The 26,705-nt window shown below is 39.9% G+C and overlaps 1 protein-coding gene across 1 annotated transcript in view; it reads right to left on the bottom strand.

Annotated features, from left to right (window-relative positions):
• man1a1 (mannosidase, alpha, class 1A, member 1) overlaps positions 1 to 26,705 on the bottom strand; it is a 191,910-nt gene that overhangs the window by 110,624 nt on the left and 54,581 nt on the right. The window contains exons 2-3 of the mRNA XM_088929712.1: positions 23,298 to 23,394; positions 5,735 to 5,850 (exon numbers count right to left, since the gene is read on the bottom strand). Coding sequence (XP_088785838.1) covers positions 5,735 to 5,850; positions 23,298 to 23,394 — 213 coding nt within the window. The remainder of the gene's footprint in view (positions 1 to 5,734; positions 5,851 to 23,297; positions 23,395 to 26,705) is intronic.

The following is a 26,705-nucleotide window of genomic DNA, read 5'->3' as shown; positions in this document are numbered from 1 at the left end:
CCCCCCCCCCCCGCCGCCGAAACCCATGTTGGCCTCAGACACTTTTACCCCAGGATCATGCTCAGAGCACATTTTGCTGATGACACCTCTTCACCGGCAGCTGACAACAACATCGGTTACCGATGCCAGTAACAAAATTAATCCCAAACAGGGCTGCTGGACTGCCCTCCCCCCATCCCCCCAACTCTGGCCTTTTTCCATCAGTACATTCTTTCATTACTAAATGCAGCCCTGCACCTGAAGAAGGCTCCACAGCCGAAACTTTGATTCTTTACCATTCAGCATGGAATAAACCTTTAACCGTTCCTTCTAAAATAAAGCCTCCCGGAACGAATTTCAGAGAAAATACCTTATTCTGGCAGCATGGAAAATTAGCAGTGGGGCACCTGAGCCCCCTCGAAGACTCTGGGACGCTTCTGAAGAAAAGGACCCACCTCCTAGCCTGGGCCAGGCTTGGCCAGTGGCTCTGACTGGACCTCAGCCCCAGGCCCTTGGGGACGGCGTGAACTGGTGTGGTGATTCCACTCACAACAGCGTGGAGGGCCCTGAAAGGCAGCTGTGGAGGGTCACAGCCTACAAATCCTGACCATGCACGTCATCCTGCCCCTGGAACAAACTGAAGAAGCCCACTTGAAAGAGCCACCAAGTGTTTCGAGAGCGAGACGGCAGGGGTCTGCAGGCCCCCCTCGGGCTCCAGGAACCCAGTCACTGAGGTCCAGCCAGGTACAGAGCCTGCAGGAGCAACTGAAAGACGGTCCTGGGCCCTGTTCAACCCTCCAGAGTGGGAAATGCTTCTCTTCAAGCCCATCCTCAGAAGCACCTCAGTGCAGAGCTGGAAAACCTGTGTCATGAACCTAACCTGTGAGCTGAAGGAGAAGAGCGAGGCCCTACAGGCTAGCCACCAGCAGATGAAGAACCCGAAGTCCAAGACGACCTCCGGAGACACAGCCCAACCGGGCTGATGATGTGGAACGGTCTCAGAGCACAGGGTGACCAACACAGAGGTGGAAGAGCAAGGGTTTGAGAGCTTGCTGAAAGGAGATAGCTAGAAGAGGAAATCCTCTGCACAGAAGCTCGGCTGGAAAAACGCCAGAAGGAGAAAAGGGAAAAACAGAAGAATCTCCTACTAAAAGAATAAATTAACAAATCCAGGATCCAGGATCAGGATCCAGGATCTCTCTGAAACCATCGGAGCACCGACAACTGCTTTAAAGCAGTAAAGAGTGAATTCTGCAATGGTGTACAGTACCCTGTTTACAAACTCAGGAAAAAACCTGGAGTTACTAAGTGGTCCCCACAGGAAAGCCTGGGGACTTGTGGCCTAAAGATATCTCCTGAAAGACGGCTCACAGAGGCTGGAGGTTTCTGTACAGATCCCTTGAAACGCCCCAGCTGAGAATAGGGTTCGCCACAGGGCTCAGTCCTGCATTGTTAAGGTCCATCTTAAATGGGCAAAAGCAGAAGCTCCAGTACAGTCCTGCCTTTAGGACCAAACTCCTTTTTTCTGTCAGTCCAGGGTTTAACAGTTCTTCTCTTCAGGGTTGTGAATGGTCACAATGGTATCACCAGTCCTGGGACTAAATAATAATCACAGCTGCTTTTATATCAGAAGGAATCACACCATTGATAGACACACCCTTCAACAAGAGGAGAATTTGTGCCCATCTGCAAAATAGAGCATTTCGTTTTTCTGGAAGACTGCTCCACTTGAAAAAAAATAACCTTGGAGTGTTTGTCATGCTAAGAAACAAAAAGCAGTAAAACAAATACTTTTGTTCTACTTTTAATTATATCTACTATTCAGGAATCAAGCTGAATAACAATGTGGGCTCTGGTCAGCTCCCCAGATTAATTTTATTGTTAGAGGTGTTGGAGGGTCATTAGGAAAACACTTTCAATTAAGAGTTTGTTAATATGTTCCATTCAATTTTATCACCAATTATACTTTTTAGAAGCAAAGTATAGGATGGACAAAAATATAGTGTTACTTAACAAAAATGTTTTCTGCACAGAAAATTTCAGTTTGGTAGTTTATAGACTGAGGTTATTGTTCTTGCAGGGCCTTTCTGAGGAACATTTATAGATAAATATTCTTGATGGAATCAAAACTGAACAGGCCACAAACTAAAATGATTAATAAAAATATAAAAATCTATTCATATGCATTTATCATTGCATCCAATCTAAAAAGATCTAGAAATCTATTATTTTGCTAATTGCTAATGACACTTAAATTGGATTAATTAGCAGTTCGATACCAGTAACTACACTTCATCCCAGTTCTTGTTAGTCTCTATGCACATGTGTTTTATTTTAGTAATGTACGCTGAAGATTCATAAGTAATTGGCAATGAGCATGAAGAGGCACATTAGCAAAAATTAAGACAATGCATTTAAATTATTTAAAATAGTTAAAGGCCCTGGTAAAAGTTGTCAATAATATAATATTTGACAAATCATGTATAATGGAAAAACAATATACTTATGAAGACTACTCCTCAGCTGACAAATGACAGAATTGTGCTGTCTTTCTCTGTTCTAGGATCGTTTTATTTGCAGATGAATGCTGTGACTACTCATCCCATAGTGACAACAGTAAATGCTCTTCTGTGGATTCATGTTCAACCTTTATAATACGACACATGTTGAAGAAGCCGATTCTGTGCTATATGTTGAGGTCGAACTGAATGTCTCACCATGAAATGATCAAAATCTCTCTCCTTAAAAAAACAGGTTGCAATACAAAGAACATTAACTACAGGTCAGATTTACTAAACCTCAGAACACAGAAAACAGTAGGATTAGGCAAATGAAGATTAATGTATAGGGTTATAAACAAGGTCAAAGCCAATTACTGTACTAACTTACTGTAATTAGATGCATGTAACCATTAGAATTTGCTCAAAAAGTACCAGTTGGTATTTGTTAAGCATGCTGACTGCTGTCCACAGCTTGTGAGTGCTATAGATACATGCTATTACTTGTTCAAGATGCCACAATCTCTACAGTCCACAAATACATTTTAAATATTTTTCTCTCTTCAAAAACAATCTGCATTAAATATAAGTAGGTTATAGCTTCCATCTGGATAAAATTCACCAACATATCACATTGCAATGTCATTAAGGGGTTTTAAACAGTAAATAATAGATTCGTTATCATCTTTCTATTTCCTGTGATTAAACATTAATTGTAAAACACAATAAAAAGAAAGATACTTGATTATTAATCAAACTTGGGAAGATGTTTTTACTCAGATTTAATAAATGCATCCAAATGGGTGTTAATAATTTTTAAAGATTTAAAACAAAAGCATTTAAAAAGACAACAGGGCACTGTATTTGTATTCAAAAACATAGAATCCCTTATACAAATGATTATTCAAACTCATTACTTCCCCAAAAACAAACCTACCGCCAACATCTCCAAGATGAGCTACACCAGGGTTTGGCAACCTACAGCACACACGCCACTATCGGCATGCATAGGGACTTCTTACAGCACTTACAATGAAAGCAGCACATGCAATAAAGGTCTCATAAGCCAAATTAAAAAACAATAAAAACCACGCTTGACTGTTCTGTACTTCTCTACAACATGCTATGCAATGAAAGCTCTTTGGGGTAGAAAATAAACAATTCACTTGGTTAATTTACTGCATTATTTTTAGTGAAGCTAGCCTACTGTTTTCACAAGAAAGCTCACGATCTGTGCTGTTTTAAAACAAAAGCATTTACAAGTTAGATTTCAGCCCTTCTGGACACATAAAAACGAACTTGCTCAACATGAAGACCGTGCTGTTTGTGCTATATTTTGAGAGGGCACCATGTTGTGGCACATGAAGTGTCCAATGACATTTCCGGACACAAACACAACAAATGTTTCAAGGATGAAGCAGACAAGGCTGAGTCTCTCAAATTTGACTAATTTCTGTGTCAGTAAAAATCCAGCCACAGAAGAAGGTTACGAAATGTATTGCGCAACACGGAAAGCCATTTACAGATGGGGAATATACAAATGAGGACTTTCTTGTTAAAATGTTTTAATGGTCTGCCCAACAAGACGCCAACATCTCCAGGACTGACGACTTACCTCTGTCTGCAAGATCAGTGGAGAGAGAGTGAAAAGGCTGAAAATGTTAAACGACAGTGGCATTAAAAGATGTAAAAGCATTTAGTGCTGCACTTGATCACTGCATGGGTATAAATGGCATCGTGCCCTGCCATTAGCAAGTCTTGCAAGACACCTTGACTCAGATGGAACTCGAGAAGGGCCGTGCTGCCTAAAACCCATTTATTAATCAAAATGTAAGTAGGACTATTATTGACATTAAACAAGTATCAAGAACACACAATCTGTAAAAGCATCTTTGCACAGCCCTTCTGAAAGGATGCTGACCCCTGAACTACACCTTTGACTTGTTGATCTGAAAAACCAACAGACAGCTCCGAGATTAGTGGCAGGTTGCCCTGTGAATCACTGTTTCAATTCAACTCCAGCTTTATTATCCCCTGGGAGAAATTTGTTTTTATGACATAGTCCAATACAACAAGGACAGACAAACGCATCCAACAACAAAGACAGTAGAATAGTGTTAGAGGACAGGAGAGTGAGAGTGAAAGAGCAGCAGGGATGAGAGACTCCTGATCTGTTACTGTGACGCCTGGGGACACAGAGGCACCTCCCAGCTGATAGTCATTTAGATTCACAACGGTGGTGGTGAGACACACACTCCATAATGCTCTTAGCCTTTTTTACAACCCTCACTTTCTAGAGGATATTTAGGCTAATTTGAATGCCCCAATTATTTCCCTACTTAACTTGACTAATTTTCCCTACCTATTATAATTAATGGTAATGATGATGTCAAACCAACAAATGAGACAATATGTTAAAAAACTTAACATAAACGACTTGTAGAAAAGTGTAAAACAGCTCAGTTTATTGTCATATGCACAAGTGCGATGAAATGCTTATTTGCATGTATGCTCCTATACAGAGACAAACATTTGGAAGGGTGTTACATTTTTCCTAAAATCAGTTATCAGTTCTTTTTTTAAAGCATTTAACATCAAAGTGAACTCACCACATTTAGTAAAATTATTTACAATGGGACCTCAATAGTTTTCTGAGGCCTTAAATAAGTTGACCAGGGGTGCAAAATTGCTGAGATGTCTGTGTGCTCTCCAGTTCAGGTTATTTGCAATGAAATGCCTATTTGCATGCTTACAATTGTTAGTGTACATAATGTAAAATAAGGGGAACAAGACACATTCCTGTGGTGATCCAGTAGGTCACCTGCACCAGTAGAATGTTTCTTTATAGATTTAATATGGTTCATATGGACCATTCAGGTGATGTGCAAGCAATTTTAAAAATGCCTTTAAAATGATTGACTTAAATTAACGTCATATATAAGCAAATAACATGTTGATGAAACCAACTGGATATGAAGAATAATACGTACAATCCTATCACTCAGGACTAGTATGGTTCACCATGTTAAACAAAAATGAGTTTGAGTGCGTTCACATATGCCAGCTTCAGGGGGCATAAAAGGGTTATGGGCTGCTAACGTTCAACAGAGCACATACACTTCTAGCTGTAGCTCTACACCCAAAGCCTGCTCCATTACTAAGATGATAAGACGGAGCTCATCTTCTCAGCACAGTGAGCCCAGTAGACAAGCCCCTGGTGCAGTGTATCCCCTCACCAAGCAGCGTGCAGCTCTTACCACATTGAAGTCTAAATTCTTCTCAACCCATTCTGTGGCCACTTCAAACTCCTCATACATCTCCATCATGTACAGGGTGTCAAGTGCGTCCACTATAGTTGCTCCTTGAATGCTTCCTAGAAACAAAGGAGAAAAGTCCTGTCATTTCTGTAGTACTGAGACCACCAAATGTCATTCAATTATTCCATGACACGGGCAGGGCTTGTGGTGCTGTAGGAAAACACATCAGTCGCCTTCCCACACGGCTCTCCTGACAGAGCTGGAGAGGCCAGACCCCTCTCAAGCACGCTGCTCCGGGAATCTGTCCGACAGACAAAAACACTCGCCAGTCGACTAAAATATAAGAAATGCAAATACCATTTATGAGGATCGTCAGTTTTTTTTTAAATGGCCAAATTAAGAGAAAACATGAATGAGCTATCAATGACTCAGCTATTTCTGCATCAAAACCGGAGGAAAAATGCAGAAAAAAAGTATTTGTTGCAGATTCAGAAAGCTTTTTTTCTTCTTTTTTTAGTGACACTTGAATATTAAAAAGTGCTAGAGTGAAAAGCGTGGAATATTTAAAACAAAACATTAAAAACTTTTCCCACCCTACCACATATTTTTGGCACATATTTTAATTATATGCGTTTTTACACATTAACAGATACATACAATATTTGTCCCATTTATGCTATCAAAGATGCAGTTTGTGGAACTTCTTCTATAAAATATGTGAGGAAAATGACTTTATGGACGAGACGGTGGAGATGCAGCTTCTGCCTGAGCAGTAGGCGAAGTGAATCAAACCAGTCACACAGCGAGAGGCCAGGCCGAGGAGGAAAATCACTTGCAGTACAGGCCGTGGTCTCCTATGGGCCTCTTCATTGGGAATGAGCATTTGACTATTTTAAGCCGATAATAAAATGGTCACGTTATCACTGAATGCTCGTCTTCTTTTAATGCATTACAGAGAAAAATAATTCCTCATACACATTTAAACTTTCTGGCTCACATCTGCTGTTATTAATTGATGTTGCCAACGTTTAAAAAGCAGTGCAAGCTGCACTCCAGAGCGTATTTTAAAATTCTACATTAATATTCATTAGTTAAGAGCTGAGTTCATGGATTCAAATAAAATTGTTTATAAGGACTGAGGTAAAAACTCTAAAAAAAGCAAATGCCGATGTGTATGAATATTTTAATTAAATTTCAATTAAGGGTTATTAGTAAATCCTTTAATTATAACTATTGCAAGTCAATCCCTCTATTGAGGATATTTTTATAACTTTGATTATCATACTTATTGTTATAGTTTAAATTCTGCATTCTTACCAGTGATAAAAGAAAAATATACAATACTGATACGTCATACGATACTTTAGAGTTTTGCATTAGAGCTTTTATTGTCAATGAAACAATCAACATCGCAATATAGATATAATAACACAAACAAAAAAGACGAACCAAAAGCCAGTCAGCTCTGTAAACATGTCTTCAGCTAGAGGGCGTCTAATACGTGCAAATTAATCTGGACAGTTACTCCTAATAGCAGCCTGAGCACGTGTTAGTTTTTCATCAACAGCCTTAACCCATTTAATTCTATAGTACAGTTTGTTCCCATAAGCGAAATGATGCAGGTCTCATGGAGCTGATGAAGACATCCTGGTCTTGACTGCCAGGTTTAGCAGTTTCGAGCTCTAATCCTCTGGCATGAGGACACGGTGTGTCGATAAATCAGCAGGCTCACTGAAACGGTGCAGGTGTCAGAGACTTGGCAAGGTGACATACAGTATACTCAAACCAGCTGTGGACAGTTTTGCACAACAATACTTTCACCAAAGAAAGTATGCTACAAAACATTTTCCACGCAGTAAAAAGAGAAAAGTACAGGAGGGTACCAATTATCACTTCAACCATATGCCTCGTGCTACAGAACAAGCCAAAGATCTGCCAACTTCCAGCATCTGCGGCACGGACTGTACGTTACTCTTTCTGTTGGAAAGCCCGCACAATTGCAATAAGTTAAACATTCACTACTTTCATTACCAAAAAAAATCCAACATTTTCCAGAGGCATGTAATTTAACAAAAGAAAGATTCGTGTAGATTCGTGTAGAAGCCGGCAGTCCTGCTCAGGAAATTAACATCTGATCTTCTTAATGGTGTTTTTTAAGGCCACAATGTTCACTCGTTGGTCAAGCAGCATTATTTTTCATTGAGAATACACAAACAAGAATATGGTGATGACACGAACAGGTGATGATACGAACAACTACAGAGACTCAATAACAGGGTGTTACTCCACGACGCTGCCCGGGGGGAGGAGGGCCCTTGCTGTTGCCATATCAAGTGGAAGCCAATTATTTTCTTGGATATTTTCCAGTGAGAGGAAAATACAAATTGTACAAATTCCTGTACAAATCTAAAGAAAAACAAATGTGTGTTTGTAGTCAAAGGGGAACTGTAACGCACTGTGGATATTTTGGGGTTAGAAAGAATCAGCATTGATGAGTGTATTTCAAACCACAATAAAAGCAAGATGTACACAGTAACTTGTAAAACCTCCAATTTACACAACAAAATAGACTACAAACACACTCTGCGATTCACAACATGGCAACACAACTTCCAGTGACGTGTTGAGGCCTTATTACATTGTAAAACAGCAGGCTTGTGTATACATGTCTTTCAATCCAATAGAAATATTGTTTTCCATCTGCCAACAAATACTACTTACTTGTTAACTCTGTATGTAGAACATTTCTGCAGAGAAAAGTCTGGTGCACAACCTGTACTTATTCGCTCGTACATCACAGTACATTAGTCATTGGCAGGACTAGTGAGCAGGAAGGGCCGAACCATGTTGCAATTCGTAGGAACTCAAATCTGAGTTTGTGAAAGAACTGTAAATCACCATATTGTCGCAAATTCCATGAGTTTGTGATTAATTCTAAATTTGTAATTTTTTTTTCTATAATGTTAATGGATTTATTTTGCTACTGAGATGTCATATCCAGTCTGAGAAAATGGGACTGCAGTTGCCCTTGAATGAGGACAACTCATGGGAATTACACCTGTCCTGAAGCGCGGAGGTGCCATGCAGGCTATAGTTGCACTAGCCCGGACAGGTGTCGGGGCGAGTAGGGCTGGGATGAACCTCTGCAGGTGCTAAGCCCGCCAAGAGGTTGCAGGGCACGCCTGTGTGAGGATGCTTAGGCCTAATTCTCTACAGCGGCTTGGGATTCCCGCAACAGATTTATTCGAGGAGTCAAGATACAGTTGTGATGCACCAGAGGAATGAATCAGAATGCGGCTGCCAGACACTGTTTTTAGCTCAGTGCAGACTGCAGACTGCAGATGTTTGGTAGCAGCACGCACATCAAAGGCCTGTTTAAAAAAGATTGTATCGCAGTTTGGATCACATTCTCTGACGCTTTAAATCAGCACGCAGCTGTGGGTTTATACACTTGGTCTGGGTCTTACAGGACCAGGTACGGTGAACGCCTGTGAACCCTTTGAAGCCCAGCTTCTGCGAATGACTGAGAGCAGCAGCTTCCTTCACAACTTGACTCCTTTTGATAGCACTGACTCGACGTCACAGTCATTACCTTTTGAGCTTTTCATGGAAGCTTCCTGTTGCTTTGGCTTTTTTCATTATTTAACTAAATGAAATTTAAATGCAGCAACTAAAGTACAGCCTAAGGCTGGTGTGAAGACAAAAAAACCCCAAATAAATAGAATTATCCAAAGTATCTAAACAGATGGTGATAAAAATGGAAACATTTTTCAAGTCTCCAAATATAGGATGGGGACATTTTTGTTGTTTCAGCAAAACTGCAATTTCAGGTGCTCTGTTGGCATCTACAGAACATTACTAGAGAGTCTGTCACCTCTTAGTGTATGATAGACTGCAGATGAAACCAGGTTCTCATTGAGAGTGGCCCCCTGATAAGAAACTGTCAAAATTATTAACTTAGACTAATTTACTGAGTACATTATTGAGGAAAAGTGAATTGCATTAAGGACTGCAAACACTGATATTCATGTTGTTCTTGGTAATGCAGAGAATAACCAGTAAATTGGTAATCTTGCAGTGCAATAACTAAGCACCGTTGAAAAACGCAGTGTGAATGTTGAAGATGTACTGTATATACTGACATGCAGTACAAACATATGGTTCCAACACTCATATCTTTGTTTTCAATGCTTCTCACAATAGTATATATACTGTAAATGTCACATGTATATAAAATGTTTTTTAGAATGAAGATCAGATCATGGAGACTTTCCATGTGACCAGTTCAGCTTCAAAATTAAGAATGAAAGAAATATAACAAAACAATTACATTCAAAGCATAATTGTATTTTTTTCTTATTAAATATAAGTTAAAGGGACTTTTAATAGAAAACACTTTTAAATTTCTCTTGGGAAATCATGGAAATCTAACAAGTGGCTCTTGTGTGATTACAATTAAATATATATTTATATAGTGCAAATGATGACTGTGATAAATTGCTGTTCATCTGCAAGGAGAGTGCAAGGGTTATATATATTATAGTACATTATATTTATCACTAATATCTCACATTCATTTTTCTTGCCAGTATCAGGGGTAATAGAGAGTAACCACTTTGACAGGTGACACTTGGTAAGAAAGTCTTCTGGCCGATAGGGAGACCATTAATATGATGGTAAATACTGTAGATCCTCTAAGCGACAAAAGACTTTGAACACCTGACAAAATGACGTAGGTTTTAGATATAAATAACCTTCACACTGAAGAGAAGGTCACACAATCACATCTGCATAAGAATAAAAGGAAAATCTAAGCAGAAATAAGAGCAAATAAAGAGGGGCCAATTAATTTGCAACAAACCTCCATTGTATTTCAGTGTAAAAAGGGAAAATCTAATAACAGAAATGAGCTCACTGATGAGAGTCAATACAGGCAACTCCTGTATCAACACAGCCACAATGATGCTGGGGCACTTTAAAGAAGAAACACTGCAGGACTAATCCTTGAGTTGGTTAAAACCTTAGTTTTGATGAATTATGACCCTGGCTTGGTTTGAGGAACACTGATTACAATGTAATTCAAACCTGGTACAGCTTGAGCTAATTTCAAGTCTGCCAGGAACAAGGCTATCAACCATTAGGTGACTATTCGAGAGTAAGACCACTTCACAACATTGTAAACTGGAGAACCAAACCAAACACAATGAGAAATGTGTAAACCACTCGGGTGTTTTACTAACACCTGCATACTGAGGCTCTAATAAGAAACTGGACTGCTTGCCAGTGCTATTCTAGATATGAATATCTATATACACCACCCGGACTGTATATATCTATATATCCAGCACATTTTTAACCACTACTTAGCCTACTAATGACATAAAAAAATAAAATGTCAACATTTTAAAATATTTTTTTTCTAACCATGGAGGTGCTTTTTATACCTTGTGATATCTCTTAAGAGATAAAACTGCATGGCAATTCAGAAAGAAGAAAAACTCGTGTTCTTCCCAGACTGCGGCTCGAATGCCCAGGTGAGACTCTGTTAGAGGTACCATTAATCACTGTAATAAGGAGGCTCAGCACACTAATGAAAATGAGGATGGCAGGGAGCCTTGAAGCAGCAGGTCTGTGCCTGGTTTACATGTCCCCTAAGAAATGTACAATCCCCTTCCTGTGATGAATTTTCATTTCTAGTGCTGCTCTGCTCCACAACACAGGGGGATCAGGTCTCTCTTCCTCCACGTCAAGACATCAGCTACACCAGCACTGCAGCCAGAGGCTCTGAATAATCAAATCCAAATACATCAAACGCTGTAATGAAATTAATTTAGAATAAGCATATTGTATTTGTTGTACTAATGAAATAAGTAAATGAATGCGCAGAACAACTTTAGGCAATTAGATGACTTGAACAACTAGAGGCAACTCTAAAATAACCTTCTCATGAAGAGCATAAACATACTGCTCATAACATATACAGACAGCCCTGGTATTCAGTTTAGCAGCACAATAGCAGAGAACCAGCACAAAGTCCAATACCATGCAATATTGCCTCACTAAGTTAGATAATTTTAGTACTATATAATCAACAAATGTGCAGCTTAAGATTTTTTTTCTGTCTGTGACAGTATTGTGGCAGTGGTGTTATTCAAAATGGGACTCCAGGAGTGATGCACATTAGATTTACTAGCTACTCCTTTATGAAGGTTTTTTCTGTCCTTTTATAAGCATACACACCAAAGAGAAAGTCATAACCTGTGCTTTTTACGTTAAGAAAGAAACTAGACAAAGACAAGAAACAACAAATAATGTCCAAACAATGTTGCAGAGGCCAAAACAAGCCAACTTGACAAATGGTGGTATACTGTATTTTCATGCGGGAAGTGAAAACACAGTTTTCAGTGAAAGGTACAGATTTAGAGTTGATGACAATGTAACTTAGCATTCCTTTATATTTTCAAATGACAGGTCCCAAGCACAAACTGCAATGCGATAAAGAACAGTTTTGTTATTAATCAGGGCCCACTGGTACTTGACTGCAGACATGAATTAACAGTTTTGGTGGTTATCTGGTTGAAAATGAAAAAGCAAGCCAGATATTAAAACTGTATACATTCTATGGTAAAAGGTGTTCTTATACCATATTAGTATTCTTACTATCTTTTTTTACAATGTGTGCCGATACTTTTCTTGGTAAACAACAGTATCCTTATATTCTATCCCTTCAAAATCTGTTATAACAAAGAAGTACCAAAGATTTGATCTTATGACAGGATAAAACAGTCTGTTTCAATAACTATACTTCAATTGAGTACTACAGGTGGTGTCCTGTGGTGCACACTGCTTTCTAAAACAGTATAAACTGACGTAAAGCTTATAATGAATTTTTTGAGGGTAAGGATTTTAAAGTAGGTATATTTTCGTTGTCAGTATGTCTCTGAAGCAAGCAGTTCATAACAGTGCTGAACACATTGAGTTTAGTATGGTAAAAATAAACACCTTATCTGGAACCATTTTTCCTGCTAACTGACCCATATCAAGAAAGTCTCACAAAATAAATTCTAAAATGCATTTCAGCCTCAAATGATCATTTGCAACAATCTTATTAAGTTTTAGAAATTTCTTAAAATAGGAACAAAGTAACTGAGGTAGGAAGGTTCAAAGACAATGTAAAATTAAATCAATGCTACTTCACTTCAGGAAACTATCATCACAAAAATCTTCTATAAAAAGATAGATTTTAACACATCTTGCTATAATTCTCAGAACTCAACTCATTTTTATTTTGATCATTTTGTTTATCTTGTTCTTTGTGCTTCTAAACATCTACTTCCTTTATGGTACAGGCAGCACCCTTCAGAAAACATTACAGACACGACTGCAGATGAACTACTAAGCATCCAGCATCCCAGAAGATTCAGCTGCAACACCACCGTGCTCAGAGAAGATTAGAACTACAAGCAGTTCCACAAAAAATTAAACCCAGCAGTGGGGCCCTGTGGAACCTGGCAAGACTCCAAAACACCGACTTGAACATGGCCTTTCCCTTTTCTCACTGCCTGCAACTGCAGGAATGACCAACAGACACCAGTCTGTAAGACTGCTCCTCTCTTAACTCTGCCTTGTTGTCTAATTGATACGGGTACAGCCTCAAACACAATAATTCACGGTTCAGTTACCATTCTTGCTAAATTAGTACACAAGGGCATAAAGTCAAACCACGCACTAATGCACAGCTCTCTTGAGCTGGTGATGTTATTTGCCTAATGAATTTCAGAATATTGAAACCAGAGTTTCAATAAAGTTGCAACGATAGCAAACTCTAATACAGAGAGCATCAGATGATGTAAAATAGGCACCCATATACCATTTTAGGATAATGAATCCTGATTTTGTAAACTGCACATATGAAACAACAGAAATTGAAAAGGCTTCTTCAAAGGTATTTTTGCTTTGAGATAAGAGAACTACTAATACTTTCCCCTGATTTTAAGCCAACAGCTTCTCAAAGAAGTGTTGATTAAAAAAAGTGTAAACTGGTCTATTCAAAACAATAATATGAATAATAATAATTGTTTACACTTATACAGAGCCTTTCTGGACACTCAAAGCGCTTTACAGGTAATGGGGACTCTCCTCCACTACCAATGTACAGCATCCACAAAACAATGACCATTACACTAAAAGTTATAATACAAGGTGGGGTGAAGAAAATAAGGTTCTGTTTGTGGACTGAGAATAACTCCCCTATTTCTAACAAGTGCATATGAATTACATTTAAAACGGAGAAAGGCCCTCTGATTTCAACTGCTGGCACTATACGGCCCTGTTATACACAAAAGAAGGCACACGGCACAAATATCCCAACAGATTCATTAGTCAAGCTGTCTGCCACGTACTGCATGTGTTGTCCCCCACTGGTTCATTACAAGAGTCTCTAAGACGCCGTCAAAACAAACATGAAAACGACGCCCCTGGTGGGAAAGCCCTCTCTGAGAAAAAGAGAAAAAAATAATTAAATATTGATCGCAACACCTGGCAATTTCAGCTTGGATGCATTTTAAATCCTCAAGGCAACTGTACATTAGCTGCACGTAACATTGTGGAGTAAAAGATTGCTGCACCCATTATAATAAACTTTAACAGTAGGAACAATTGCTTGTTAATCTCACTAATCCCTATAATAAGTTGAAGCAATCAATATTTTCACTGTCCACACTGCTTCTATCCCTTCCGCTGAGATAGCCACAGAAAACAGAAGAGACCTGGGCTAAAACCGTACAAACCCAGTTCTACAAAGCAGGAGAGTGCTTCTCTACTACAGCAAGAAATTCAACTGTCCTCCATAATTAAAACAAAAAACAAAAATGTATTTGAAAGGGACCCCCTCGAGCGGCCCATGTACAGGCCGAGCGCTGTGAGCGCATGCGCGAGTCGGGGTCGTGTCACTAGCGCACCAGCTGGCCAGGACGCCCACAGGCCGCGGTGTGGCGGGTGAGGGAGGTGCCCCTCCGCGGTCAGCTCTGAGCTGCCGATGTGCGAAGAGCTGAGCAGCTCGAGGAGTCAGCCTGCAGAAAACACACGACTGAGGGGCCATAATCAAGTAAAAACTTCCAGTGCTAGGAACTCAACTGAAATACACCAGTCAGGCAGGCAGCTCCAGTCTCTGATGCAACACTCTCAATACAATACACTCAACCGATTTTTACCAGTTAAAGCACTGAACGTGTGACTTATCATGCAATTCTTTTTTTTTTTTTAGATTTTTTCAAATGTGCATTTATCCATGTATTGCAGGTTGATCTTAAGAGTTTGGCAGCTACAACAGAATCAGCTACAAGACACTGTAAGACACCCTGACTGAAAGGTTCTCATTAAGAAGGCAGGACAATTCCCAAACAGACGCAGCCTATTCACGTACAGCGGAACGCCATCGGCGATATTCTCCGGAGTCACGTTCTCGGAGGCGAGACCTTGGACTTGCAGCTCACTCTGAGACAAAGACAGCTCAAGCGCCACAGCGAGCTGCTGATAGATCAGGCCAGCGGCGCCCAGCAGCAGTGACAGCAGTGATCCCGCGATGCTCGACAACGCACGCCTATCTTGTCAGCTGCTGCCTGTAACACTGACGAGCCCGAGCACGACCTGGAGCGTACACCAATTCAATGAAGGCAGTTCAAGTGGATGAGATAAGGGAACTATTCAGAACTCGGTCATTGTGGCAATGTTAACAAAAACACTCTTCCCACATCTAACGGTCACTTGGCATAACCCTTACAGAATAAAGCCCCCCCTCTAAAGGTACGTTTCCTCCACAGACTGGGATCGATTCTCCCCTCCTGCGTGAGCACTGGCTCTGGCCTCTGACACTGCAAGATCACACAGCAAACTCAGGCTCTCACGAAACACCAGGAGACCTCGCGGAACTTTCCCCAGACGGATGTCTTAATCAAAATAATGAACTGCAATTTCCTTTTTCCAAATTATTTCGTTTAATTTAAACTTCTAAATCGCTGGCTGTCTTGTTCCTTCAAAACTTTGTGCAAAATTTTTATTTAAATAACAGCAACAGAGTATAATGTTTACTTTATCTGCAACATTGTCTACTTTTATCTGGGCAAGTTTCAGGTTCTCATTCGAGATAAAATAAAACCTTGATATGCATTTCCCTTCGCATTAGGGACCAGGTTTTATGTATTAAGAGTAATTTATGTATTAAGAGTAATTCTTTATAGATGCCACATTTTACAATACTAAATTACGAACACGTCAAGGCTCAATAAACATTCTTCAGGCAGAGAACCCTAATCCATAAGATATTATTATACCTGGAGAAGTAACAAAACAGCTGTTCTAATTGACTATTAAAGTGTTCTTATTACATATTGTTATTCAAATCATGACAATCGAATTTGGACTGACTGCAGAAAAGTAGGGGCTATTTATCTTGCAAAATCCAAAGAAAAAGAACCAGAACTAACTCAGTTACATCACTTATTGGAGCGCGGCTGCATAGGGAAGATGAAAGGGACTTTAAGGACACTCGGGGTTTGTCAGGCTGCAGAAGAACACAGCATGTACTGAGACAGTAGTAATAAACAGTTTGGACATGTGGTTCTCCTCTAAATGCTTACAGTAGAGTAGGATCAACACAGTAGGTGCATCAAAGTCTAAGTTTCCTAAAAACAAAGACAAATCTTCTCCTCCTGCTTCCCTGCCGCTTTAATTTGTAATAAAAATAAAATATTTAAGCAGAAAACTTTGATTTTGAAGAGTACACTGTTGTATATATTTTGCTGTATAAATATGCCTTTTTAAGTTTGTCTAATCGCTGTTGATGAAAGACAAGCACCCTGCTGCTGACACGCAGGAAGTCATTTCATGAGATGATTCCCCCTAGTGGGCTGTGTCTCTCAACATTTTTACATCCACAAGCAATAAATGGAGAGGAGAACATTGCACATCATCAGCACCAGCAGCAAGAACCACCAGGCACGTTAAAGACAGGGAAGGGGTTGGGAAGAGGAGACAGGCCTGGGAAAAGGCTGTAAAGTGAAAATGATGGCATTTTCTAACAAGTCCAGTTTTAAAATCCGCTATGACAGGGATTCAAAGACATGACACTTATTTCATGCTCAAGTTCTTATATCTCTACACAACGCATAGCACTAACGCAAAACCACAAACTAACAACTCAAGCTGAGTAACAAACTTTCAAGCACTTACATTTGAAATATGTTTTAATGTTCTAAATGAAGTTTTTTTTTAAAATATACAGTAACATAAAACTATGGACTGGGTGGATTGAAGAACTGCCACTGTGCTACTCTGAATGAGAAACATCAGTGCAGTGTAGTGGGGGCGTTACTGAGGGATGTAACAGTGTCCACAGACAAGTCTTGAGCAGGGTCTGCGCAGGTTTGATTTCTGTGGGCAGCCCATTCCACCTCTGAGGGGAGACGGTGGAAAATGAAATGAACTGGGAGAACAGACAGGGGAGACAGAATCTGGTGGAAAAGAATAAAAAGAAGAGTGGAGTGAGAGAGAGGGAGAAACAAGGAGGCCAAAGATAAATACAGTAGCAGCTCAGAGGCTATGGCGATGGTGAGAAGACCATCGATGACCTCCACTCCAATGGCCAGGTCAGCAGTCAGTCGTCTGAACCTTGACTTATATGTATTAAGTTCAGCTTTCACCTTGACTTGAATTAATAATACATAGCCCCCAGTTTTTGATTAATGTGATCCGTTTTGTTTCATACAGTGACAATAAACTGGGTATGAAAAGCTCAAAAGGACCTTGCGATGCCAACATGTGGCACTAAAATCGCATGAAGAACAAAACGTGGGATTCAAAAAGTGCATCACTCGGAGAGACTGACAGACCTCAGAGCTGTGGGTTTTCTATGCTTCTTTGTACTTTATAGGTTCTAGGAGAGACGTTGTGACAGGCCAGCTTGAAAAAGGGCTGCAGTTACAGCGGACCTGCCCCTGCAGGAGGCCATCTGGCCTCTAGCGCGTGTAAAGAGCCACACTAGGTGATATTTGGATAATTGATTACACCAGTGGTGAAGGCTGCGTGCGTCTCCTACAACACGGACATTAACATCTCTCTCCGCGGCCTAGCGTCTTCCTAACGCCCCTGAAGCTCTCCCTGCGCCAGCGTGACCTCCAGAGAGCCAGTGCGTTTGGCACCAGTGTGCAGAAGAGCCGCCTGCAATCAGCCGCAACGTGATGCAAATGCTGCTTTGTTCTGCCGAACGTCCCTGCGAGCTGAGCTCAGCATGATGAAATATAGTGACAGGAATAAATGCTGTTGTCGGTATATATTACTTTAGCTTCCACTACAAAATTAAGCAAGTTAATCAACTTTGGGTCTATAAATCCCAAGCCTGGCTTCCAGCTCAGAGGTACATGACAGGGCAAAGTCATGTACTTTGGATGGAGAGGGCAGTAACTTCTATTGGCAAGAAACGTTCCCAGGCGCGGAGAGGTGCTTCACAAAACTGCTTTTCAGCTGCTTCTGTCTTTTTAAAACTTTTCCCAGACAATCTGAAATAAAATCAGCATGTAAAGCCAATGGCCAATGAAGTATCTCTAAGCGAAGTAGCTCATTTAAATTCATTTTAATTAAGGGAAGTTGAGTGGAGAAATAAGACTATGAAACTACAATTGACAGAATTAAGGGATAATATGGTATTTTCTTTATGCTTTATACATTTGATTTTGCCCTTCATAATCAAGCTCCTTCAGCTACTACTCAATCCCCATATAAAGAAGGTTGCTCTTTTCCACCATTTTAAATAAGCTTCACTAATTATGGACCAGAAATATCGCAAGTTGTGACATTTTGATAAATAAGGAATGTATAATTAGCAGGAGTATATGGTTAAGTGACAGATTTATAACTTAATGTACATTCCTTTTATTGCAGTTCTGTAGATTGAAAGAATCTTGCTGATTACTTTTGAAAAACGGTCAATGGAAATTCATTTTGGAATTATGGCACGTACAAAAAATATATTTCTGCCAAACTGCTGTGCATTATTCTGGCTGATTTATTAATGCCCAATGAAAATAGCAGTTTCATAAGAAAGCATAACAGTCTCAATGATCTTCTCTGAAGAAATGATAAATGATATTGAATTTTTAATAACAGTTAGATAATGAAAGAAAGCCACACGTGCTTTATCGCAAACTACACATTTCAAACAATTAGCAGGACTCCTGGCAGGACCCCAGCAGACCCCCGGCAGTACCCCAGCAGGACCCCCAGCAGACCAGGGTCCTGCAGGCACGAGTCTGCTCTGAACCTCCTGTGCACGACTGTCACGCCTGAGACCCGGGACACAGAAATCAGCCTGGTCCCTTATTCTCCTCGCCGCTGGGAGCCCGAGCCGTGAAAACGCACATCTGCCAATTCCACACGGAGCTGCTATATAACTACAATAAATAAAAAAGCCGGCGCCTGATGAAAACTAAACACCTGTAAACATTTAAGATTTACTACAGTTAACGACTTTGCAGTAAACTGCTGGATCGATATATATTGACAAACTAACAGAAAGCAGCCATGCCTTGCACGTCTGAAAACCTCTTTCAGAATGAGACTCAACCAATGCGCTTTTCACACGCAGCTCAACCCCCAGCCTCAAAACGACCAACTCGCTGTAACGCAATACTACGTATAAATTACAGTGTGAGATATTTCTATATCATTCAGGGACTGAATGAGCAATAACAAGGTGTAATTGCTACCACAAAATTTCCCACAGTAGGTGGAGGAATATACACAGCTAGGAACTACAGGCCTGGAAACAAGCAACTACTTTTCCACACCACTGAATCTCTACACAGCAGCACAGCAGTTAGTGCAGCTGCTTCGCAGGTCCGCGATTGTGGGTCTGATTCCAGACACATAACCTCCTGCGAGGAGCTGCATGTCTTTCCTGCGTCAGCGCATGGTTTTCCTTCTGCCTCCCAAAGACGGACGGACTGTGTGTGCGCGCACAGTGGCTGTGCAGTTTTTTAATGGACTGGCAAACCGTCCCGGCTGTGTCCAAGATGATCTCCAAGTCGCAGCGACCTTTACCAGGAACAGGCAGCTATCTGATAATGGCTGGATGAAATTTAGTGCAATTCTGAAAACAGCTGTGAACAGGGTAAAACTGAAGAGGTTGTGAACACTATTTCACACCTGTCAGGGAACATGACTTTTTTCATTTGAACAAAAGTGCCATGAAGCAGAATGATATAGTTATAGTTATCTTGCACTTCAACTTTAAGATCAGCTAGCTGCAGGGAGCAGGGATAGCTAAACAAAGCGTGGCTTTGGTTATAATCAGGTGGCATGATAGTCTAAGTCTAAAGGCCCATGACTGCTAGTGAAAGGAGTTTCCTACTTTTAAAAGTAAGCATGTGACATATTTTGACACAAATCACTAGTTCATTTGGATTTCCTTTACAGGAAAAAGGAAACAGCAGCAGTCCTAGCTATTAAGAAAACAAAATTACATAAAAATAGCTTTGCTGGGTATCATACATAGGCTACAAAAAGCCTCAGTGAAGTTATTATATAATAAACCATTATTCAATATCTAATTAAATTCAGAAGCATATGCTGTACATTTTAGAACTCCAATTTATTTTATCATGGTTAATAAAAAGCTTAATCTTTTTTCTATTAATTATATGTTATTCATTGGTGTTCAGGAAATGTAAATTTACACTAAAAAGTTAATGTGCAATAATCCTCAAGATGTTGTGATATAGCTTCTCCAAAAAGTATATGCTGAACAGATTTTAAAAAATATGATTTATAAAAACGCAACAGCTGCCGTATGTATTCTCACCGAAGGAGAGACTGGTAATGAAAATCGTCACTGTGTTGCTTCCTATAGGCCTGTGCTACTCGATAAAAAAACATTCCACTGTATATGTTCCTAGATGTCATGAAAACTGAAACACAAGTAAAGAGAGATGGTAGTAAACTTATAAAAAAAGAAATCAAACAAGGGCTGCTCACCTCCGGTACAGGAGAGCAGATTTACTTGTTTTATAAGTATCTTTAAACCAGCAGCACCATAAGAGCTGGGACAACTTGTGAAACTGCTCAATTTAGGCCAATAACTAGTTCAGCAGGTTTGCTAAGAGCTGAGCTGCAAAGAAAAACCTGCAGACTGGCCCTCCAGAGCTCAGGCTGGACTCTCATCTCATCCTTTCTCTCCACCGAAGCATTCACAGGGCTCAGAGTATAGCAGAGGTACATCAGGTGGTTGGCACATCAGGTAAGACTTACACATTTTACAAAGACACAAAATATAAAGGCTTAAGGTGAAACTGTGTAACTAATCCACAATGCAGAAATAAAGCACCATGATTCACTCAAGTTTTCATTTGAACAGAAGTTTCAAATGCATATTTTAAGGACCTATTATTCCTCATACACTGTATTACAGTAAATTGTTTGTTATTGAACTCTGAAGTATTGACTGGCATCTGACTGAAGAAGGAGCAGCTTTTTGAGGGGATTCTGACTTAGATGCACTCATCGCAATGATACATTTGGTATCTTAGTACTTGTGGTTCCTCAGCCAAACACAGAAGCCTAATGTCTGATCTTGCTGTTCCTCTCATACTGAGCAGTAAAATCAGCTTGCCTCATGTTCCCTACTAGTGGGTGAGCAATTCAATGTTTAGTGAATTCTGCTTCACAACGTTAGGAACAGCCAACATCAATTTTGAAAAATTGCACTTCCATCACTTTTAGAATCTTTTTTATCTGCTTTTTGAAAAAAGCATCGTACTATTTATTAAAGGGGAAATTTACTGCAATCCAGATTATATGAAGTCATTGAAGTACCAGACATCAATAACATGATCCAAAATATCCTGATAAACTCACAACTCTTCCAATGCCTCACGAGCCACAGCAGATGCTTTATGAAGATAAACCAAGTGTACTCATCTGTGATACTGACACCATGGTTTTATGGAGACATTTAACAACATACAATTATCATGCAAAGAAACAAGCAAAGGTTAATTCCAGGCTGAAAAGAGAAGAAAAGAAAGACAACATTTCGGCTGTGGAGCCTTCTTCGAGTTGACACCCTAAATGCTGTTTCTTTTCTTCTCTTTTCAGCGTGGACTAAACCTAGACTTGTTCCTTTGCAGCCTACGCATGCTGACGCAGCTCCCTACTTGAACATGATCACAAATTATACAAGTTCTAAACTTCAGTTTGGAATAATTTGTTTTTAATACGTGCTGTGCAAGGAAATTCCCATTTAATTATATTTTAACATTTGTATTCCATCTAAAAATGTTCAAAGTTTAGATTTACAAAAAGGTATTGGACTCTGAAAAACATCCATTTGTATTTGAGGAAATATACCTGAAATGCTCAGAAATCTTTACGGAAGGCAGCTACTAAAAACTGCAACGGGTTTCATTAAATGTCAATCATTGTCAACAGGTGATTCACTCATGACACCCCTCGCAACAAACCTTTGCTTTTTCTGAAATACGGTATTAAAATCCCTCAATCTACAACTCTGAATTGAATTTAGCTCTGTCATTTACAATGAAAGAAGAATACATGAATCTTGAACACATAAAAAGAGACAGCACTGAAAGAAAAAAAAAACAAAACAGTTTGTCCCCGTGCTGCGCAGCAGCAGAGCTATGTCGAAGCAATGCGAAAATCCCTGGCTCTCAGCGTGATCCTTTAAAGTCAACTACGCGCTTCGCAGGGCCAGCCAAGGCCTAGCAGAGCACGAAATGAGTAAGTAGATCATTAGCTTGGAAAATGAATGGATAGGCCACAACGACATTCCGAGTGCTATATAAATCACTGTGGCCTATACTTTTGTGTTTGGGGGGGGGAAATAAAAGTTAAAATGTATTAAGTGAAATAAGTATCACACCCCAATATGGCGACCAAAAGAAAACAAAAGTAATTAAAGGTGTCCGGGTCCATGGGGGCCACATGCGCTAACCTGCAGCTCCAGGACAGGTAAGGTTCACAATCTGCAGTGACTGCATTCCACCTGGCTGTCACTCCGGCAGAAAAGACAGGGAAGCAACATTTTTAGAGGACTATTCTTGTGTGATTTCGCACACACCAGACTTCTGTTGTATTACTCTAGGGTCACAGATCCAGCCCCACCAGGCACAGTGATAAGGAACCTGGCAACGGGAACAATTATGGCAAAGACTGGGACTGCAGGCTTTTGCCGAAGCAGTTTTCAATTTACTGTGAACCACATTTTGATTTTCAGAAACTGTAATGTGTAAGAACAAATCAACACAAAATTTAAACAGACAGTGCCCAGAAAAAAAAAATCTGTGTCTGCTTAGATCTTCTAATCAGTACAATGTTATCTTTTTAACAGATTGCAAGATCTGGATATTAGAGGACGCAAACGTTTCGTTTATTGATTAGCCATTCTGTCGCCCCAAGTGACTCGGTACTTAACAGTGTTCTTTGTGAATTATGTTCTTGGAGTGGCTGCTCACATTCTCAAGCAGTTGGAAGAACAAAAGACAAAGTAACTTACCAAACAAATTACTGGAATGTCCTTGTTTTGAGCTCGGCTTTAACTCATTTGATCCCCAGGCATAACGTCTGTAACTGTCCCAGGCAAACTTCATCATCTGTGAACAGGGGGAAAGGACAGCTTCAAACAGACTGAATCACACCGCCTCTTTCAAATACGTTTAAGTGTTATTTCTTCATGAGGAAAGAGAATAAGCGAAACAGAAAATATAATACTGGTTCTGTATACTGTAGCTAAAAACATTTAGAATCACTTGACCAAACTTTTTCTGCTTACCCTTCTGCTTGCTTTGTTTATTTTAACAATTGCAGTGCAGTATTTTCCCAAGTTTGTATGATATCAAACTTATCACCTACTAAGAATTTTTAAATATGATGCCACAAAATATATCTAACTACTGACTGCGTTCATAATACAGTGTTTTAATTTAGTATATATTTTAACATTAAATATATATTGTACTATGCATTTACCCAGATAAATATAATAAATAATAAATTAGAAATAAACTAAAATGTATCTAAACATAAACATTTAACATTTTTTAAGATAAAATCAAGTAATGTTATGTAGCATGGTTGTTTCATGTAAATATTTATGGTTTACTAATGAATAAGTTAAGGTTTATTCCATTCCGAAAGGAGAAGAAAAGAAACAATGTTGTTTCAGCTGTGGAGCCTACTTCTGGTGTGAGAAAGAGAGGAAAGTCCAAAATTTACTACTTGAACGATCTGTGGTTTAGACTGATTTATAAATAAAAAAATATATCATCCTTGCCCCTCACAATTGTAAGACACGCACAACTGGACAAAACCCAGAGGTGGGGCGAGACGGACACAGATTAAGAGAACACGAGACGAGGGCCTGTTCGCAAGCATGCAGGGAGAGCAAGGGGAGCCGAGTTCAGCCTGGAGGCGCCGTCAGTACTGGGGGGCAACTGGGCTCTTGCTGTGAGAAGCTGACGGTGCACCGCGCTCCGTCCAGACCTCTCCAGCCAACACTGTCCAGCTGTCAACCTTCAAATACGACGTCAAAACAAGGATCTTACTATGTGGTCATTAAAGACCCCATGGCACACTTTGAAAAGCAAGGGGTGTTAATTACTGTGTTCAGGCTAAATTCCACTCTGAGCTCATACAATCCGGCTTCCTTAAATTTCCCTTAATTCAACTGGCAAAGCAATTTCTCGGTACTTCATGCACTTCAGCGGTGCATGAAATAAGCCTCCTCCTGTACAGAAAGTGATCTGGGATCCTTTGGGATGAAAAACACTATAGAAGTGCAAAAATTATTATTACTAATCTTAAAAAGGGACCGTGGTTAAATTGCTTTAGTGTACAGAAATACCACCATGACTGCTTCTGCATCAACACCGAGGGGTCTAAGAAAAACGCAAGAAGCATAAACACAAGAGCTGCCTAAACATCCGTGGAGAATATTGTCTTTTAAGGAAAAGCAGCTAGACTTTTGTGACCTAATTGTGCTCCAGCAATGTTTTGAGTTGCATTAATGCAGATGAAAAAGTAAACTCCCTACTGGTGAGAGGTGCGTAGAAAAGTACAGACTGATGATTCCGTGAATTACAGTGATATTTTATTCAATTACTGCACAATGCTACTCGATCTTTGCCATATGTAGTGTCAAACCTATGACTAGACAAATTTATTATGCAACATGTACAGTACATTTACTTACAGGTGTGTAGGCATTTTAATCCTATTGATAGTGATTTCCAATATCACCTGCATGCAAACGGGGTGAACAGACCCAACATCCTGAAACAGCTGTCACTGTCAGTCCCAAAGAATTTACAATAAACTTTTAAAATCCAAAAGCAAACCCACTGCAGCAGCAGTAACCAGAAATTGTTTATATTTCTAAAATAGTCACCAATGTTGAGCAGTTTCTTTCCTGACGTACAACAGAAAAAAAACACTAGGCCATTGTCCAGTGCTGTGAAAACAGTGCTAGTGTACAGAGAAGACTCACTTTCCTATTTGTGTGAGATTACACTTGATTTGAAAATCTTGATTTGAAGCATTAAGCCAACACTGTCCACTTTCAATCCTGTTTTAAAGCACAAAGTATTATGTAGTGAAAAGGGAAAAATGCACTTTTTTCTTTTAAAAATAGAGAAGACATTTTAATAGGTTTTGAGATTTGGCACAAATAAGACCAGGAGTTCCTGAGGGTTTGCCATAGAGCACCTGAGAGAGAAATAAAATAGTAGAAAGGAAGAATTGGTCATATCCATACAAACTGGAAACAAGCCTACTTCAAAATGAGACCCTTTCATCTGATGTTATCTTTCCATTAAACCTGTTCTTTTGCACCTCCAGCCACAACAGGGTACATGTAAATAATTTATAGATGTATAAATTTTCTTGGTAATATATATGCTAGTTACGGTCTACAGTCCATTTAAGTTGTCTTACAGTTGAACCAGTCGATTCATCCTAGAATATATGATGTTGCATTTCAGAAAGGCTTCATTAATGTTTAAACTGCTATAGTAAACAACAGCTTAACTGGACAATTAATCCAGCAATATCTCTCTGGTATCTTAAGTACCAATAATTGGAAGCGATGTTAGTTTTAAGTTCATTTTAAGGTCAGTAACTGTGCCATACAGAGATTATTAATGACCTACAAATTCACACAACGCCTGTTGTCCGGCAGGTCTTCAATGTTCTGAGCAGGGTTTGCAAACAGAGCAAGCCGCTGTGTCCAGCAGGTCTGATTACTCCTCTGGGAAAACGCTCATCGACGCTGGGCTGATGAGGAGCAGGATAATTACAGAAACATCCCTCTGGTAGAAGATCAAGATCTCCGATATAGTTAGCCCACTGCTAAGCACCAAAACTCACTTGTAACACTGACCTCAAAGCAACGTCCCTGCAGATTGCACTAGGGTAAAGTAATTTGTGTCTCAGTACGGACGACTCAGAAGAGCTGCTGCCTCTCATCTGAAATTAGATTAGCTTATTGACTGGCGGGAAGAATTCTTACTCAAGTGCTGGGATGGAGTCTGCCCAGGCCCTGCTATGTTACCCCTCAAAAAGCAGGAACTGGACGAAGTCACATAAACAGTGACAAGACCTATTCTTGTGGCTAAGGTACGCCAACCGCTATTTTTTTATCACATCAGATGAATTTCAAACAACACTGAATGATAAGATATTGAGCTCCTTGCTGTATTGATTCTCACACAACAAGTCCAAGATCTGTGTGCAATACAAAGCAGCAGGCTGTTCTAATGGAAAACTCCTCAGACAGGTCTTTGTCCTCAGGAAGGCAGGAACCCACAGCGTCTGTAAAAACTACCTGACCGTTTCAGAAAGCAGTAAGGCAGGGGTGTCAAGCACCTTTGCTATGATGGGGGTGTATTTGATTTCTATGTATTTCAAA

This window comes from Atractosteus spatula, chromosome 2 (genome assembly GCF_055471065.1).
Source record: "Atractosteus spatula isolate fAtrSpa1 chromosome 2, fAtrSpa1.hap1, whole genome shotgun sequence".
Taxonomy (NCBI): domain Eukaryota; kingdom Metazoa; phylum Chordata; class Actinopteri; order Semionotiformes; family Lepisosteidae; genus Atractosteus; species Atractosteus spatula.
This window is presented reverse-complemented; position numbering and strand designations above follow the sequence as displayed.